The 18,849-nt window shown below is 36.7% G+C and overlaps 1 protein-coding gene across 2 annotated transcripts in view; it reads right to left on the bottom strand.

The window, feature by feature from the left end:
- The window catches only part of HCRTR2 (hypocretin receptor 2), a 103,804-nt gene extending 85,178 nt beyond the window's left edge, over positions 1-18,626 (bottom strand). The window contains exon 1 of one of the 2 annotated variants that reach the window (XM_008066336.2): positions 18,028-18,626. In XM_008066336.2, coding sequence (XP_008064527.1) covers positions 18,028-18,250 — 223 coding nt within the window. In that variant the 5' untranslated portion in view covers positions 18,251-18,626. The remainder of the gene's footprint in view (positions 1-18,027) is intronic. The other variant, XM_021716722.1, reaches the window with a different exon arrangement.
- Positions 18,627-18,849: the final 223 nt, after the last annotated feature.

Genomic DNA, 18,849 nt, shown 5'->3' with positions numbered 1-18,849 from the left:
GTAAATTTTATTTAACAGGTCAAAGAACACACAACAAAAGTGACTTTCCTTTAAATCCTGGAAGACTACCGTCTTATAGAAAATTAGAAATTAAAAAATATAGAACAACCTTATGTACTACTGATTCTTTATGCAATGAATTCTGCTTGTCATCCCAGACTCTGAAATGTCCTATTTTGATAAAGTTGTACAAAAAAGCATATTATTTATCTAGAACAAGATAAATTACATCAATGTGCACACAGTTGATGCTACTTTAAATGTTATATAACTAAGTATATTACTTCAAAGTTGTCACTGAGTAAACTTTTTAGGTTTCCACACCTTTGTTTCTTCCTTCATAACCTCTAACTTCTTTTTTTTTCCTTTTTGCTGTATTTTCTTGTTTTCTTGCCAAATTTTATTTCAAGGTAGATATTTTAATCTTCTTTCTTCTGACAGTTCTTCATCAACACAATAGAATTTTTATCAAACGTAAAGCCACTTGGCTTGCCAGTTGGCCTCCAGAAAACAATAGTAGACCTACCTTTATTTTTCCCCTTAGCAGAATTCTCATATTCAGTGTGGTGGGACCCTATTTGAAATATACATTCCAGAGTCACTACTTCCTGAAATCCTGAACTGGTAAGTTAGGCATGAGTTCTAATATCATAATTTTTACTATGTACCCAGTTTCTTGTTTTCTGAATTTTTAAAAAAAGTGCATTTTAAAGGTAAATCCTTTCAAGATTTAAAGACATATTGTTGTGTTAATTCCACACAGGAGAAAGCCAAGAATAAAATGTAAAAAATATTTACAATTACTTATTTACTATGCAGTTTCTTCTATAATCTTCGATATCTATGGGGAATATATAAAAATATATAGACTGTAAATTATATTGACTATAAATACCAGTTTTATGTCACCAGATCTGACTCCTTATCTAAACTCCTGACTTCATGCTCAGATGACCACTAAACATTTATCTGTACTATCTCAAACTTAGCATGACTAAAACCAAATATTTGAGTCTCTTTCCTTTCCTGCACCAAACGTGCTCTTCCTCTAGGGTCTCATATCTCAGTAAATTTCATCACCATCCACATACTTGACATGAAAAAGTTGACTTCTCTCTTTCTCTTATACCTATATGCAACCCATCAGCAAATGCCATTGGTTCTACTGTCAAAATATATCATAAACATCACCACTAAAATATATATTCCCTAAGAGAGGGAGCTTTGTCAATTTTTTTTCCACTGCAATAGGTGCACAATAAGTATTTTTTGAACCAATGAATGTGTTTACTGTGGCAAAAAGTTTTTGTCACATTAAGAAATTTTCATTTCCTTGTATGTTTTTAATGGTTCCAGAAAATATTGTACAAGCAATTCTCACATAAACTGTATATGTCCCTTGTATAGCCACACATAAATCTCTCAGAGTAGCAGATTGGTTGTGGATGACTTGTCAGGAAGCTAGCCCTAATTCCTGCTAAACACAGGTACTTGTCTAACAATTCAAACTCAATACACCTCGGCCAAATTCATTATGACCCCTCTACGCACCACACTTGATATTCTTTCTAAATTTCCTATCTATTAAAAAAAAGAGACAGTCATTGTATTTTCTTTGGCCACAAACTTTTTTTTTTTTTTTTTTAGTTGATGTCTCACTCTGTCACCCAGGCTGTGTATTGGCATCTCAGCTCACTGAAGACTTGACCTCCTGGGCTCAGGCAATCCTTCCACCTCAGCCTACCAAGTTTCTGGGACTACAGGTGTACATACCAACATACCAAGCTAATTTTTTTGTAGAGACAAGATCTCGCTATGTTGCTCAAGCTGTGCTTGAGCTCCTGGCCTCAAGCAATCCTCTCACCTCAAGCCTCCCAAAAGTGTTGGGATTACAGGCGTGAGACACAACGCCTGACTGAAATAACTTCTGCCAGTCAGCAGGTTCTTTTCTGTCCCCGTCAACCCTCCCCATTTGATAAGTTGCCAACTTCAATCTCCAGAGTGTCTTTTACAGTTGTTTCCTTTCTTCCCCTATCAATTTCTTTGCCTTGATTTTACCCTCATAATCACTGTCATGAAGAGTCTCAACAGGCTCCTAACTGGTTTACCAGTATCTGGTCTCCCATAACTTCCACTCACTGCACTCATTCTTGCCACTGCTCCACATTAGTCTCCTTTAGCTTCCTTCAGGAAACTCTAAAAATATATAAATAAATAAAATTTTAAAAAGGAAGGTCTGATAAGCAGAACAAAGTCATTTAAAAATTACTCCAGTGATCTCAAAATTTGTTTAATGCAGTCCACCATGATACAACACTACAAACAAGACCAGTACAGACACCCACAGAATTAAGAAGGCCATGGGAACAAAGCAAAGCATCAGAGATGATTAAGTCCTTAATATTTGAAATTATACAGAAAATTGTTTAAAAGCTTGTGTTTTACTGGAATGCTCTGAATGATTTTTTGGCATGGTTTATGCATACTTCTTTATATGTCCTCAAGCTATCACACATTTAATCTTACTACTTCAGCATAATGGAATTTCTTTTCACCCTTTGAAACTTTAAAAAAATATACTCACGTGTCAACCATACTACAAATTCTACCTCCTCAGTGAGGGAGTACTTATCCCAATTCAGATCCAACTCTTAACACTTCTATGTTTTCACACTTAGCACATGCCTCTTCATTAAAACCTCACATGTAGTTAATTGTTTACATGTTAGTCTCCCCCACAAGATTAGAAATTCCTTGTAGGTAAGAGTTATGTCTTATCCACTTCTGTATTTCCTCCACAGAATGCAATAGAACAGACTACAAGTCAGGGGTGTTCAGTAAATATTTGCTGAATGAAAAGGAAATAGCTTCAAATTAGATAAGCCCAAGAAAACCAGTGTGTTCAAGATGCTTCATTTTTCTGTGTGCCTTTTGTTGCTACAGTTGAACTGAGTCCTCTGCCGCTTTATGTTGCTTCATCCTCCATTTGGGTGATAAAGATGTGTGTGCATGACTTCTGACTTTATACCAACAATCTGCAGATACTTCCATTGTTGCTGATGGCAATTCAGTAGCAGTCGTATGAACTCCTATTTACAAAGAGAAAAAAATCCACATCTGGCTTGATTCTTGCTCATGTATTCCTGACTTTTTTCTTCTCTAGTCCCTGTGACTGGGTACCTACAATAAGCTATAGATCACTGAAGCAATCGTGATTAGTCATGGAACTCAAGTGCCTTTCAGTTGAGTCTACCAGAAAATGTGCATAAGACTGTGTTTTCTTTAAATTTCACAGATAACATTTTTCAATTTGCTATGCAGACTAGCATAGCTGTACTATCAAAGGAAGAGTGGAAATGGAGAACAGGACAGTGCATTTACTCACTGTTCAGGACTGGGGAAGCGAAATGATAACATGTAAAGCGATTGAGACAACTAACACAATAGCAGCTCTCCAATACTAAATTTCACTACCTGATAAAAAGAGCAAATAATGGCCCTCTCACACTGGTTGTTGTAGGTAAGATTAACTAAGACAGTGTATATGGCAAGCACTTTTGTTAAAGAGTTGTGTAATAGGGGCAATATAACAATTTCAAAAAGCTTATTCTGTAAATTGTATTGCCATTTACTAATTGGCAATAGTAAGAAATATTGGTAAACTTGGTGCAATTGTGCCAGGGTCTGCTAGAATTAGCAAAACCTTCTTCCTTTGGGTAAGGTTATGCTTTCAAATACATATACATAATTTGATGGACATTTTAGAAAATTGAGGACCAGAATTAGTCAGAAGAGTTTTTTTTTCTTTTCTTTCTTTTTTCCCTATTAAAGTATCTATAATTTTCAATTATCATCAACATATCTCTACCTGATTTTTTTCAATTGTTTGCACATTTCAGAGTCCTAGAATTGCCAAAAATCCCTGGCAGTAGAAGAGAATACAGAAAATTTCTAAAGCTGAGCCTCTCTGAGCATACCTAAAATATCCTAGGCTCAGGTAGGGATATGGCTTTTTTACTGCAAAAACTATAGAGTCACAGTAACATTCAGTCACAGACAGCTCTCTTACTTTATTAGGGAAACGGATGACTGTTTTCTCAAACTTTTATAAAAACAACTAAGAACTATTGCGAAACCAAAACAGGGTTTAAGTGTTTTGCACATTGCATGTTTTTTCTCAGTTATTGCAGAAATATAGATATTGTTTGGAAGAATCTTAGTGTATCTTATTTGAAAAACAAAAAAGAGATAAAAAGCTGTCACTGTTTGTAAATCTCAATTGCTGTTTATGAAAAGAGCAATATAGTTTCACAGTATAGGTCACTTAGTAATGTCAAGGAGATTTCAGTGCTGGACAGAGGTTTTTCTAATGGTCTTTCATGATCGTTATGTTTTTAATTATAAAATATTTAGTGTGTATGTTACTTAAGATATAGACCAAAATGATGACAAACACAATGTTGGGTTATTATTACAAATGCTTATCTAGGAGAAATTTACTGCCTGAAATGCATAATTGTATTTATTTATTTATTTTAAAGATGTGGGGTACAATTCAGGGTTCGGTTTACAAATGTTCATTATGCAGGTACCCTTGTTGATGAGGTGTGACCCTCCCTCCCCTGGCAGTTTCCCTCAACTGCCAATCTCGCCACCTCTCCTCCCCTGGCAGTTTTCCACTACTGCTAATTCCTTTCTTATAGTATTACTGTAATTGTTCAAGGTCCACTTACGAGTGAGAACATGTGGTACTCTACTCTGCTTCTGTGATAGATCATTGAGTATGATAGACTGTAAACCCATCCAAGTTGCTGCAAAGTTCATGTTTGTCCTTCTTTATGGCTGCATAATATTCCGTTGTGTATATGTACCACTTTTTTTAAAAAAAATTTCGATGGGAAGCATGGTTGGTTCCATGTTCTTGCTATTGTGAATAGAGCTGCAGCAAATGTGCATGTGCAGGTATCTTTTTGGTAGAATGATTTGAGTTCCTCCGGGTATATACCCAATAGGGGGATTGCTGGGTCATATGGAAGATCAATTTCTAGTTCTTTCAGAAATCACCACAATGACTTCCAAAGAGGTTGCACTAGTTTGCATTACCACAAGTAGTATAGAAGCACTCTTTTTTTTCCACATACTCCCCAGCATCTGTTGTTGTTGTTTTATTAATGATGGCCATTCTTACTGGGGTTAGGTGGTATCTCAATGTGGTTTTGATTTGCATTTCTCTGATAATTAGTGAGATTGAGCACTTTTTCATGTGTCTGCTGGATGCCTGTACATCTTCTTTTGAGAAGTATCTATTCATTTCTTTTGCCCACTTTTTAGTGGGACTGTTTGTTTTTTTCCTTTTGGCACATTTGAATTCCTTGTAGATCCTAGATGTTAGACCTTTGTCAGATAAACAGTTGACAAATACTGTTTACCACTCTGTGGGCTGTCTCCCTGTTCTCTTGATAGCTTCTTTTGCTTTGCAGAAACTTTTCATTTTGATGAGGTCTCACTTGTCTATCTTATCTCTTATGGCATAGGCACTTGAGGTTTTTTTGGGGGGGTACTAGACAGGTACATACCTGCTTTTTTTATCAATATTTTTTATTATGATGTTGTGGGGTACAGTTAAGGGTTAGGTATACAATTACGTTTCATTCAGGCACCCTGTTGATAAGAGGTGTTTCCCTGTCCCCAGACAGATATTTGCTACTGTTAATCCCATCTCCCTCCCCCCCCCATAGTTTCCCAGTACCATCAGTCATTTTCTTATAGTATTACATTGTATGTTCAAGGTCCATTATATGAGTGAGAACATGTGATACTCGGATCTTTGTTTCTGTGAGAGGTCACTCAGTGTTATAGACTCTAGTTCCATTCAGGTTGCTGTGAAATTCATGATTTTTTTCTTTTTTATGGCTGCGTAGTATTCCATTGTGTATATGTACCACATTTTTTAATCTAGTCCTCTTTTGATGGGCAGCATGGTTGCTTCCAGGTTCTTGCTATTGTGAACAAACGTGTGCAGGTATCTTTTTTATAGAGTGATTTGAGTTCTTCGGGATATATTCCCAGTAGGGGGATTGCGGGGTCATATGGGAGGTTGATATTTTGAGCTTTTAGGAATCGCCACACTGCTTTCCACAGAGGTTGCACTAGTTTACACTCCCACCAACAGTGTGATCAGGAATCGGTTGCCAATTCCAATTTCTATAAGGATGTCGCCTGCATTTTCTAAGATTCTTATAGTTTGAGGTTTTATGTTTAGGTCTTTGATCCATTTAGAGTAAATTTTTGTGTATGGTCATAGGTAGGGGTCCTGTTTCAATTTTCTGCATGTGATCAGTCAGTTTTTCTAGCACCATTTACTGATAGGTTCTCCTCTCCCCAGTGGTTGTTGTTGGAGGCTTTGTCAAAAGTCAGTCTTTGTCAAAAGTCTTTGTTGAGAAATTGAGGTTTTGCTTCCAGAATCTCTATCCTGTTCCATTGGTCTGTATGCTTTTTCTCATACCAATACTATGCTGTTTTGAATATTGTTACATTATAGTAAAGTTTAAAGTCTGGAAATGTGATGCCTCCGGCTTTGTTTTTTGTTGTTGTTGAGGATTGTTTTGGTATTCATGGTCATTTATGTTTTCATATTAATTTCTGTATTGTCATTTCCAAGTCTGAGAAGAATGATGATGGTAATTTTAATAGGTATTATATTGAATCTATAGATTGCCTTTGGTAGGATGGGCATCTTAACAATGTTGATTCTTCCTATTCATGAGCATGGAATAATATTCCATTTGTTTGTGTCTGTTGGATTTCTTTGAGTAGTGTTTTGCAGTTCTCATTATCAAGATCTTTCACTTCTCTGGTTAGGAAGATGTCGAGGTATTTCTTTGTGTGTGTGTATCTGTGTGTGTGTGTGTGTGTGTCTATTGTGAATGGGATTGTGCTTTTTATTTGGTTCTCCACCTGCTTGTTGTTATTGTGTAAGAATGCAACTGTCTTTTGCACATTTATTTTGTACTCCGAGACTTTGTCAAAGTCCTTTAACAGTGTAAGCAGATTTTTGACAGATTCTCTTGGATTTTCAAGGTATAGGATCATATCGTCAGCAAAGAGGGGCAACTTAACTTCCTCATTTTTCTATTTGGATACCCCTGATTTCCTTGAAACACATAATTTTAAAAATGTGCTTATATCTAAAATATTTCTCCTGGGCAATCCTAACACTTTAATTCATCTGCTACGAAAAAGTGCTATATTCCTGTCAGTTTTTTGGGCACTGAAGATATACCTACAAACAAACAAATAAAAACAAACCACCCCCTTGCAACTTACATTTTACTTAAGGGAGGCAACAGAATATGAATAATCAAATTAACATAATAATCAATCCTATGACAGAAACAAAATGGGATGCTATCATAGCACATGAAGGAGTAGTGATTAAAAACTTGGCATTTGAACAGAACCTCTGTGAAAATGTGCCATGAGTTGAGCAGGAGTCAGCATGGAAGGGTCAGGAGGTTAGCATTTGTGAAAACTGAGCAGGAATATATTGAGTCTGCTTAAGGAAAAGAAATTATGCTACAATGATCAATGGCTCAAGAGATGCTCCTTCTTACATGGATGTTAATTCAAGGACTTATTCATCTCTGGTGTATTTTTAAAAACTTCTCTAAAGGCTATAGTTCATTTACTCTGGGGATAGTTGAAAATATGCCTTGACTTTGGCAAACTCAAGTCTTTATGTTCTGTTTTTAGAATTTTAATGTTTGACAGATAGCTTCTTAATCTTGCACAAAAATCAGGGTATGTTAATTATATTATTCGTATCATCCTATCCCTAAGCTATGTGTGTGTGTGTGTGTGTGTGTGTGTGTGTGTGTGTGTGTGTGTGTGTGTGTGTATGTTTGAGGTATGCACATGCTTTTTATTTATGTTTTTAATTTCTTAAATTTTGATTTTCCCTTTTTCCTCTAAGATGATTTGGCTTCCTGTAGAAACCAGTTGCAAAGTTCATATGTCTGGGGGGAAAAACACATAAATTTATAAACTAGGATAATCTTCCTGACTTTCAGGAATCTCTGACTCATCATCACCATCTCTGAGAATTTCAAAGAACAAGATCTTTCTAGATTTCCCTGTATCTAAAGTATAAATATAGCCCAAGTACATAAACATCCCAACAATTATGAAGTTATTTTCCTGTACCAGCTGATACTATTTGTTAATATATTTGTTTTCAGCCTTTATAAAATTTGGGAACTTTTGTATAAAGTATTATAATTGAAGAAATTAAGTTTTAATCTATTTTTTTCATAATGAAAAGTTGACTGCATTTTACACAATAACAATGGTTGCTTAAGCACTTAATCAGACCTCCCTACCCCTGCCCCAGATAGATTAGCACAATCTTCACATTTTAAGAAAGACAAATTGCCTTCCAAATGGTTTTTTATGAGCAATACGGTCTCTACCAAAGTGGATGACTCATCAAATCCATTCTGAACTGATAAATTAAATTATTAGAGCCAGTGGCTTTCTGACCCCATTTCTAGCAATGTAGTGATAAAATCAAGGCCTCACATGGTTACAAGCCATGTGTCTTATAAAATCATTTTAGAGTCACTGAATAGAAATAAAAGCTTACTAAGACTCTAGAAAGGAATATTACAATTTTAATCATTGCTGTATTTCCATTGTGCACTAGCAATAGCAAATAGAAGCTTTTAAACTATCCACAGTTTTAAAAATTTTGAAGTCTGTTACCATGCCAACTTGCAGAGTAATGTTCCCTGAAATTCCCTAAGGGCTGGCCTGGGGTCAGTGTAACATCTTCATTGATTATTTGAATGAAATAAATGTCATTTAAATACATTTTTAAGTGAGAATATTTAGAAAGTTGTAGGTCATTTGAAAAAAAACGGGGAGTGAGTTAGACGATGTAAAATTCTTTTAATTCAATATTAAAATTTTTATCTTTTGAATTTCAGTTTGAGGCCAAATCATGATCTAGAAGTCAAAGTAAGCGATGGCTAGAAGTATAGTAGCCCACTGAAACTACAATAGGTAAGTTATTACAAAAAATAATTTTAGTAAAAAAGTGTATATATTATTGCAAAAGGTTAATAGAGGTATTCCAGGCAAGACTCATGAACATATCTTCCAAGGAAGAAATAATAAAAGAATTAAAGAAAATTTGCTTCTCAAATTTAAATATTCAGCCAAGCAAAAACAGCAATAGTTTTTTTCCCATATGTATTGTTTCTTTCCCTTTCTTCCTTCTTTCTTTTGTATTTCATTTTCTCAATTTTCTCCTTTTCTTTTTTTGTATCTCAGGCAGCATGTAGAAAGCCTGCTGGAATTGAATATCAGGAAAATTTGGATTATATTCTTTATTGTCAGTTTTTTCCCCATCATTACAGTAGGCTTTATTAGATGAGCAAAACAGGATGCAAGCCCCAGTGTGAAAACCCTCACTAGTCTTTCTCCTTTTGGATTTATTTTCAACATTATCCTCAAAATGCCCTCACGGAAAATGCAAACTAATGACAGAACTCTCCTTAAAATCCTTTAACGCTCTCCCCCACCGCCCTTAAACTACAGTGACTAACCTAGATCTTAAAAAATGGTACACAAGGTCTTTTATGGACCAACCCTTATCTGCTGCTCCAGCTTCATCTTCAGTTTCTCCTCATCTGTACTTATGCTGGAGTTACCCAATTGCTTAACATTTTCTTCATAGCTCATCCTATTTCACGCCTCTTTGATTTTGTTCATGTTGTTTCCTCTACTTAGAACATTCTTACCCAATTTTTTTTAAACTGGGAAACTTGAATTCTTCTATTAAAACTCAGTTTGGTGTCATTCCCTATCTCTCTCTCTAATCCTCCAAATCAAGCTAAGTTTCCTTCTCAAATGTTTCCACTACATTCTGTGTACCCATCTATCCATATTATATTGAGAGTATCTGCTTATATGTCTGTCTTTTAATCAGAGTACAGTTCCTTGGATTCTGTTATTTTTGTACCCTCAATCCTTGCACAATAATTAACACAAAGTCTCTTAATATTATCAATTACTTTTATTATCAAAGATTCAAAACATGAATGCTATCTATCAGCTTATCTTAGTGGTGTGCCATTAAGTGCTTAATTCCTCTTAATTCCCTTATTCTGAGTTTATACAAGTTAAAAATACTTTTAACTATTGTACAATTTCTGTGACAGAAATATCTCCCTGTCCCATTTGCACATTATGTATGATTGGTTTGGGACAAATGATCATGAGCATGACTGATATGTATTGCTTTTTGCAAAGGTGGTTAAAAGACAGTAACCTTTTTCTAGTTACCTCTTCTCTTACTATGACAACCATGAAGCTGTGTAACAACTTATTCCAAAACTTAACAAGTTAAAACAACAAAAATGTATTATGTCACAACTTCTGAATGGTCAGAAATCGGCAAGGAGATTATCTGGGTAGTTCTCTTTCAGTGTCTGTTGTTAAGTTGCAGTAAAGTTGGGGGTGGATTGGAGTGCAAGTGCTGTTGAAGTCATCTCAAGACTCAACCTGACCTGAAGAATTTGCTTTGAAACTCACATATAAAATTGTTAACAGACTGGATTTCTCTATGACTATTGTTTAGAAATTGTAACTCCTTATCAGGTGTTCTGCTAACAACAAGGCAGCTCAAGAGATTCAAGAGCCAGAGAGAAAGCAGTTAATCAAGCCAAAGGCTGTAATATTTTATAATATAATCTTGAAAGTGACATAATTTTACTTCTGCTGTATGCTGTTGGTTACCCAGATCAATTCTGGCATTATGTGGAAAGAGATTACACAGTGGTGTGACTACCAGAAAATCAGGGGTCCTTGGAAGCCATCTTGGAAACTGGTTGCCACAGAGTTCACCTTTTTGAAATGAGACATAAAACGAGAAGGATGCTTAGACCATGAGACATTGGACGAAAGAGATTCCTACCAATCTTAGATGCTAAAGAGCAAGAAATAAACTTTTGTGGTTCTAAGCCAATGAGAGTTGGAGTTTATTTGTTACTATGGCATTGCCCAGCTATTCAGACCAATAACAGTTTATATGGAGCTCTGTCTACAGAAAGAGACTATAATAATTGAAAGAACTTTGGATATTCTAGGACTTGTAAGAGTAACTTCTTCGGGTAAATTGAAACATTAGAATTATTATTTTATTTTTAGCAAGTTTATGAATTTTGAGAGTGTGAATCTGTCTTCAGAATTTTGACAAAGGTATGAAAGAAAGCACAGCTAAAGGTCAGACAAAGGTTATTATGTCCATTATCTTGACCTCTTGAAATACAGAAAATTTGCAAACTTCGTCCATGCTGACACAACTCCTTGGTATATCTGTGTGCCCATGCTTTTCTTCCATGGTGATTTTAAATGGCTTCAAGTACTTAAGTTTTTTCATTTAAACAGATCTACCGCATAAGGTTGTTGTCAAGAATAACTAAGATAGAATATGTAGCAATAGTCTCTGAAGAGTAAAATACTATAGAAATATTAAATAGTGTTCTCATATGTTTAACAGTGAAAACAAATTACTGATAACAATCCTATGATATTTTTATGAATAAAGTAGATGGTTTTAATTTTGAACAATTTTTTCTTATTTATGAGAAAGTAGTCTACTAGCAAAAAATAAAATGTTATTTTAAGTATCTATTCAATCTGTTTACTTGACTAAAAGAACACTTCTTATTGAGAACAAAGGCAAAATGACCAAATTTTTGTCCTCAGAGTCAGCTATTCAAAAGACTGGCCATACATTCCCCTAATATTTCATCCAGTAGTCTCTCAGAGTGTTCCATAGTCAGTATCTGAAGGTCATTTCATGTCTGATGTGATAGGTAATGTCTCTTTGTACATATCTAACATCATTCTGCTCTAGGAATACTATCTTGTGATATAGGGATTGACCTATTCAGTCAAATCAATAGAAACATAGAATTTGTTTAAGTAAACATTAATTATTTTTTAATAAAATGCATGACAGAAAAAACAAAGATTTTTAGATCATGTGAGTTATTAAGTGTTTAAGACCTCAGTCTTAAATTATGTCTAAAAATAGCAATTTTAATAACAAAATAATCCTTAGTCACTACTATCTAACTTTTTTTTTTCCCAGTGAGTCACTCCTCTGAACAGGTAAACGTGTTTTTGGCAACACCTTTTTTTACCTTGAAATTTTCTCTTGTAAAGTAACCCCAGTCTGACCTTGATTACTTTTATCAAATGAGCTCATCCTCAGAGCTGAAGAACTCTAGACTATCAGAGAAATAGCATGGCAACATGCCAGGACAACTCTAAACCATCTAGAGGGCACATCTAAGCAACTCTTTTTCCCTTCTTTTATCTGTGCTTGTTCAGTCAGGGTTAGAAGCTAGGGAAAGAGGCAGGATGAAGTAATGGAACAAGCATGCGCTATAGAATCGGGTAAGTCCCTATTTGAAACCTAGTACTGCTACTTACTATCTGACTACACTTTCTAGTAAGTTAAAACTGCTCTTCAAATTTCATTTTTAAAAATTTTCAAACAAAGCTTAGTCTGGTGTAAGACATCAACAAAATACATATATGTGGAGCCTGGCATCTAGGATCTGGCATATAGTACTCAATAAATATCCTGCCTTTTCCTTTGTTCACCCATGACATGTCATTGATTGTACCATACCAGTGAGCCATTACTTAATATAACCAGCATCTCTGAGGGTGTGGAATATATCAGAATTTTACCAAAAAAAGACGGAAGGATCTTCTTTCACTAGAAAAATAAAACCAGCAGTAAATGTTTCTGAAATTTGAATAGCTGAGTGAGAATTCAGAAGCTTTGAGATGTTAACATAGATGCCTACATGAAAATGTTCAAATATAATCTAAAATACAGAAGAATGAAAATTCGTATAAATACATGTAATTTATGTAAGCACTACTTAATCAAGAAAATTAATTTTAAAGAACTAGTGCATTGTATTTGTATTTTAGTTTTAGATTTGGCCTGTTGAAAATTGGTATTTTTTTATTATCCTATTTTTATTTTTTTAATATAGGAATAATTTATTACATTTAGATTCTCAGTAGCACATGGTACTTTCATTGTTGTCTGTTCATGATAGATGTTGCTGTTATCCATGAGACTGTCATTTTTAAAATAATCATTGAAATAACTCTTGTTCAACTCAGAGATAATTTATTTGACCAAGTATGACTAGGTGGTTATGGAGTTAGCAGAAATGCAGAGATATGTTTATTTCTCATTCATTCAGTTAGGCATTTTTTCATTCTTTAACTAAAATGCACAAGTTTAAAACTTCATGGTTAATATTACCTTTTACAGTCACTATTCATGATTTCTATTGAATCTTGATGGAGATGAGTAGCATATTTCTAATCTCTTTTTGCTTCCTGTGTAGGAAAGTATGAGTTTACAAATACCCACAGAACTGAATTGAGCACTAGGAAAAGCAGAAAAGAAATGTTTCAAGGCTTAGGAGTAGCAAGAGCTTGTAACTCTGCTATTTGCATACCTGGGACATAAGACTAACTCTGTAGGAAGCAATCCCACTATAGATGATTCTCTCATCCCATGCACCTCATTTACATGAACAATTATTGGGGAAATTGTTTAGCGGCAAGATATTTCAACTTAATCAACATATTATCATTGTGCGTATGCATGTGTACGCACACACATGCTCATGTGTATGTGTGATTTAAAAACTAGTGATAGACAACTGACCAACAATTCAAACACTCTAAGTGAATAGACCCAGTGCAGGCGAATTTAAGCTGAGAGAAGGAGAGAGAAAAGTATTCAATCATCGGGAATGTCCTTCAAGGAGAGACGTGAAGGTAGTGTTGAGTGATTAGTATGAAGGAGATAGGTGGGTGGAGCTAGTATGGAAAGGAAAGTAATATGTGTCAACTCCATTTTATTTACATCTTTTAGGAAAACGCAAAGTTGCCAAAAGGGACAGAGCAGAGACCTTAAAGAGCTACAGACTGGCTGTGACGGTAGAAGATGACTACAAACCACATTACAGAGAATACAAGAAAGGATAAAATCTGACATTAATTAATGTCTATTAGTGTCAAAATTTTTTTAAAAATGTGTCTGGGTTTCCCTCTCTCTCTCTCTCTCTCTCTCTCTCTCTCTCCATATATATTAAATTTTATATAATGCAGAATATATGTAATATATGTTTGTATATAATATTTTATATATTACTTTTAGAATGTAAAGGGAGGGGACATCTGTACACTGCATCCTGATGCAATTTCTACAAGACAGGCATTATCAACTTTAATCTAAAATTAGAAAAAAAGAAGACCTGGAGAGTTCAATAACTCTTACTAACACAAGGAGTAAGAAGCATAGCTGGATTGGTGTTGACATTTCTTGGATGTTCTTTCCATTCTCCATATGGAGATAGCAACAGAGAAGATAGAAGCATATCAGGTGAAACTCATGATATCTTTCAATTCAGAAGTAAGAGAAGCTGAAAACTGATCATTAGAATTTGAACTGACTAGAACACAGTTCTCCTCCAATTTTCACTCAAGGAATAATGAGTTAAAATTACATCAAGTATATTCCTTTGCATTTTCCCAAGAGTCTCCCCTCACATACACATTAATTAAAGAGAAATATTGCTCAAAATGTACCAATTGAATAATTAGTTACATCTACTTAGTTGTAGTACAAGATATACTTAGAAGTAGGTTACATGTGACATTATTTTCAAGATAATGAAAAAAAAACACCCATTTCAAAAAGAATCTCACTCCTTGCTCCTTCCTAGGACTTAAAATTCCATAATTAGACAAGCATATGACTTTTTATTAGAATGTAAATAGTCATAAAATCCCACCTACAACTTCTTTTTTTCCAGGAAACTTCTTTCCATCTCTGGAAGAAGCATCTGATATTAGAGAGGGGCCCTAATGAAAGAGACAGACTGTGGGTGGGGAGAAAAAGATGTGGGGATGAACAAGACTTTGTCACTTGGCTAAGAGCGTATCTTGTTCCATCACTCCACAAAAAAACATTATGGGAGAAATGACTTCTACTGATGGCATTATAGTTGTAATCCCAGCAAGGTTGAAATTTTCCAAGTTGTCAGTTATATGAAAGTGCAAATGGTGACTGGATCTGAAGATTAGTGACTGTATTTGCAGCCTACAACGTGGTATTCCACCTTCAATACCTAATATCACCTCTTTATTTCACATAAATAATGTGACGTTTTGTCCTGCCACTCTTTATATAAAATTACTTATACCAGAGGGACAAATAAAACAATTCTCAATCTAATTCATTTCGCAAATTTGACAGTGACATCAAATAGAGGGAAGTTGTGAGTAATGACACTGCTCATTTGCTTAAATGTCAAACCTAAACTTCATCAACTTTTAGGGAGCCTGTCACCAAAGAATAGGTTTCAGTTCAGCCACAGAGTAGTGTTATCCAGTCCTGAGGAAAATAACTGTCAGTTTCTTGAGAACGGAGTGCTTTAAGTAAATCTTTCTTTTTAAGCTTAATGGAATTGACCACTTCAGCACTTGGAGCTGTGGACAGTGCCATCTTCCTTAACGTAATAAAACAAGTAACCTTCCTATAGAGGTGCTTATTTTTAAAAATCATGATTCCCAGGCTAGATTCATCTCTAAATTATGCAATTAGGATATGACTACTATGCATTACAAGTTCTATGCAAATAAAAATGAAATAACAGCAAAGTAGAGCACATTTTATCACAAAGATTAAACTGGAAATAAACTCAGAGAAGGCAAATGGTTATAGTTTATAACTATTCCTGCAACAACAACAAAAATTTTTTATTTTTTTATTTCAGAGGCATCACATTCTTCTCCAGACAGGTTTTTGGTGAAGGGAATGATAGTGCCATTAACCCCTTATCATACTTTATTGGCAGTGGACATGGATACAGGGGAGAACAGAAATGCATTCAGTAGGTTTGCAGCCAATCAGGAGCAGATAATCCATTCTTTATATGCTTTCTAGCTCAAGTTCAGAATAACAATGGACAGTTGTGGATCTGAGGTCAGAAGAAATGGAACTGAATCTCAATTATGTCCCTTAATAAGTCATTTCAAGTCTCTAAGTCTTGTTTCTTCTTCTCATGTGTGTTATTTTGATATTTAAGTGAAAGAGTATCCTCCCCCTCCCTTGAGAGAATATTTTTGATATTTAAGTGCAAAGAGATCTGGCACACAGTTGGTACACAATATATGTTCATTTTTTATTGTTCACTTATCACTAGGTATTGGCATAATGCAGTAAAATGTTGCTATGCTAGTAGCCATGAGTCTTAACAGTTGTGACCATAAGGATGGATGACAAGAAGAAGGGAAACAAGAAAGACATTATTATCCTCAGAATAATCTTTATAACAAAAACCTTAATCATATGTACACCTACCTTCCTCCACTTTGTCAGTATCCCAAGAGGATTCCCTTTATTTTTACCAAGACAAAACCAAACAAACAAATGACAACAAAAAACAAAAACCTAAAAATAATATGGAAAGAAGAAACTAAAGTTCTCAAAGGTTTTTTGTCTCATCCAATAATATTCTCTCAACTCTTTGGAGAATTCCTCTCATTCACATACTATCCAGCTATTCTGCCTACTGAATTGGTATGAGAATACTTTGGATGCTTTCTACCCAGAACAACACACTTGGGAGAGAAGATAAAAACCAGGTTATTGCTGGAAGCTTGATAAGTTTCTTATCATTCTCTATTGCAGGTACAAATTCTTTACTTTTGACTTCAAAGCCACCCAGCCTATCTCACCCCGCACACCTTCTTGCCCCTTTATAACTGAACATCGAGATCGTCACCTCCTGGCTGTCCCCTGTCTCCTGTCATTTCCAACAGAGACTTCCTCCACACTGCCCTCTGAGTGTGGGAAGTCTCTCAACCTCCCACTCTCCATTCATGAAGGTACACTCTCCTTCCATTCACAATTCATTTAAGTTGTCCCTCTCTTCCAAAGACCACCCCCCTCGCCTTTTGGAAGCAGATTCCCCTTCTGCCTTAATAAATACCGCCATCACAGTCATCATCTAGCCACCTCACCCTCTTCCCAACCCTCAGAAATTGTTCAGAGAGGGGTTGTTGGGGGTGGGGGGAGGAAGAAGGAGGCATGTATTTGCGTACAGACCTAGACAGAGATAATACACAGAGCCCGTCATTTGGCTTAGTATCATCTTTGGCAAAAAAAAAAAAAAAAATCAGTTGACATAAATATTTCCTGAGCCTGGCAGTAAGCACGCTCTGGAAAATATATATATATATGGCTGAATGGATGCATGAATGAATGAACGGATGGATTGATGATTGAGATCTCGGAGGTACTTTTTTCTGATGCCCCTCCTTCTTGCTCCAGGCATGGTTCCTGTTTAATTTCGCTTCAATGAGCGAGTGCACTTCCCTGCTCTGCCGCCGTCTCCACTCCCTGCCCCTTTAGGACCACCTCTGGACTTGCAGCCACCTCGCCAAAGGGCATGCCACCTAGCTCACAAATGCTTTGTGACTTCAACAGCCCTTAAAGAGCGCTAGCTTCTTAGGGGCGCAGCTTTGCATTCTGCAAGCTCTGCCTCTCCCCGGCCCCCCTGACACACCCGGCCACGTTACACAAAAGGATGAATGATTCCCCCACACTCCACGGAATCCACCTGGAGATGCCTGCTGCTCCTCTCCCTGCCCTTGCAATCCAGGTGCTTAAAAGACAAACGCGGTTTCCCTCTTCTCCCTGCAGAAGAGGGAATCACCATTCCTAGGGCTCAGTCCCGGTTCTTGAAATCAGGAAACTTTTTTTTTTAAAAAAACATTTTTAATGAGAAAACCGCACCCGAGAGCAGCGACCTCTTTGTTTGCATCCCGAGGGGAGGGAGGGGTCTTTGGAGACTTGGCAGCTCGGGGCGGGGAGAGGTGACAGCCCCTTGGGAGGGCTGCCCAGAGGAGACTCACCCAGGACGTTCCCGATGAGAGCCACGACGAACACGATGATGTACCCGGCGATCAGGACCCATTCATATTCTTTCGGGTGCAGGTATTCCCTCCACAAGTACCGCAGGAATTCCTCGTCGTCATAGTCGGTGGGGTTTAAAAAGGGCTCTTGAGTTTCATTCAGCTCCGAAGCAGATGACCAGTTGCGACAAGGAGGGGAGTCCTCCAGTTTGGTGCCGGACATCACGGGCTCGAGTCCTGGTCCGCTCAGTGCTGCAGGCTCCTCTTCGCCTGCCCCATGAGCCCTGGTGCTCGCGGTGGGAAAGGCTGCGCGGAGAGGAGCGAAGGGGCTCCGGAGCAGAAAATGACGTGAAAAGTTCCCGAGCCAATGCCTCCGGAGCCTTGCGCCCGGCAACTTCTGCGGCGGCTTTGCTGTCTTTGCTGGCGATTTTGCACGGGGAGAGGAGAGAGGGCTGAGGAACCGGGGACCGGGCCCTGGAGGCTGCAGCAATGACACCGGGAGGAGAAAGCCACTCTGGGCAGGGCTCAAGCTCAATGACTGCTCATTCCAGCAGAGTCCGCAGCCCACAGCCTCCTCCCGCGCGCAGGGAGAGCTCAAGTTGCATACGGAGAAAAATGCATAAGCATAAAGTAACGAAATGTATTTAACCTGTTTCTTGTAGGTTCAGTCTCTCTCTTTTTCTTCTGACTTTTCTCTGTTTTTCACGTGCGGTTGTTATAAACCGGGCACAAGCACGTGCCAGTCTGTGGACATCGCAAAACGGTCAACACATGGTTAATACAGGGCATGCTGGTGCATTTGTCTTTGCAAAGCAAATATAA

This window comes from Carlito syrichta, unplaced genomic scaffold, assembly GCF_000164805.1.
Source record: "Carlito syrichta isolate Samal-C Ts95f unplaced genomic scaffold, Tarsius_syrichta-2.0.1 Scaffold308877, whole genome shotgun sequence".
Taxonomy (NCBI): Eukaryota; Metazoa; Chordata; class Mammalia; order Primates; family Tarsiidae; genus Carlito; species Carlito syrichta.
This window is presented reverse-complemented; position numbering and strand designations above follow the sequence as displayed.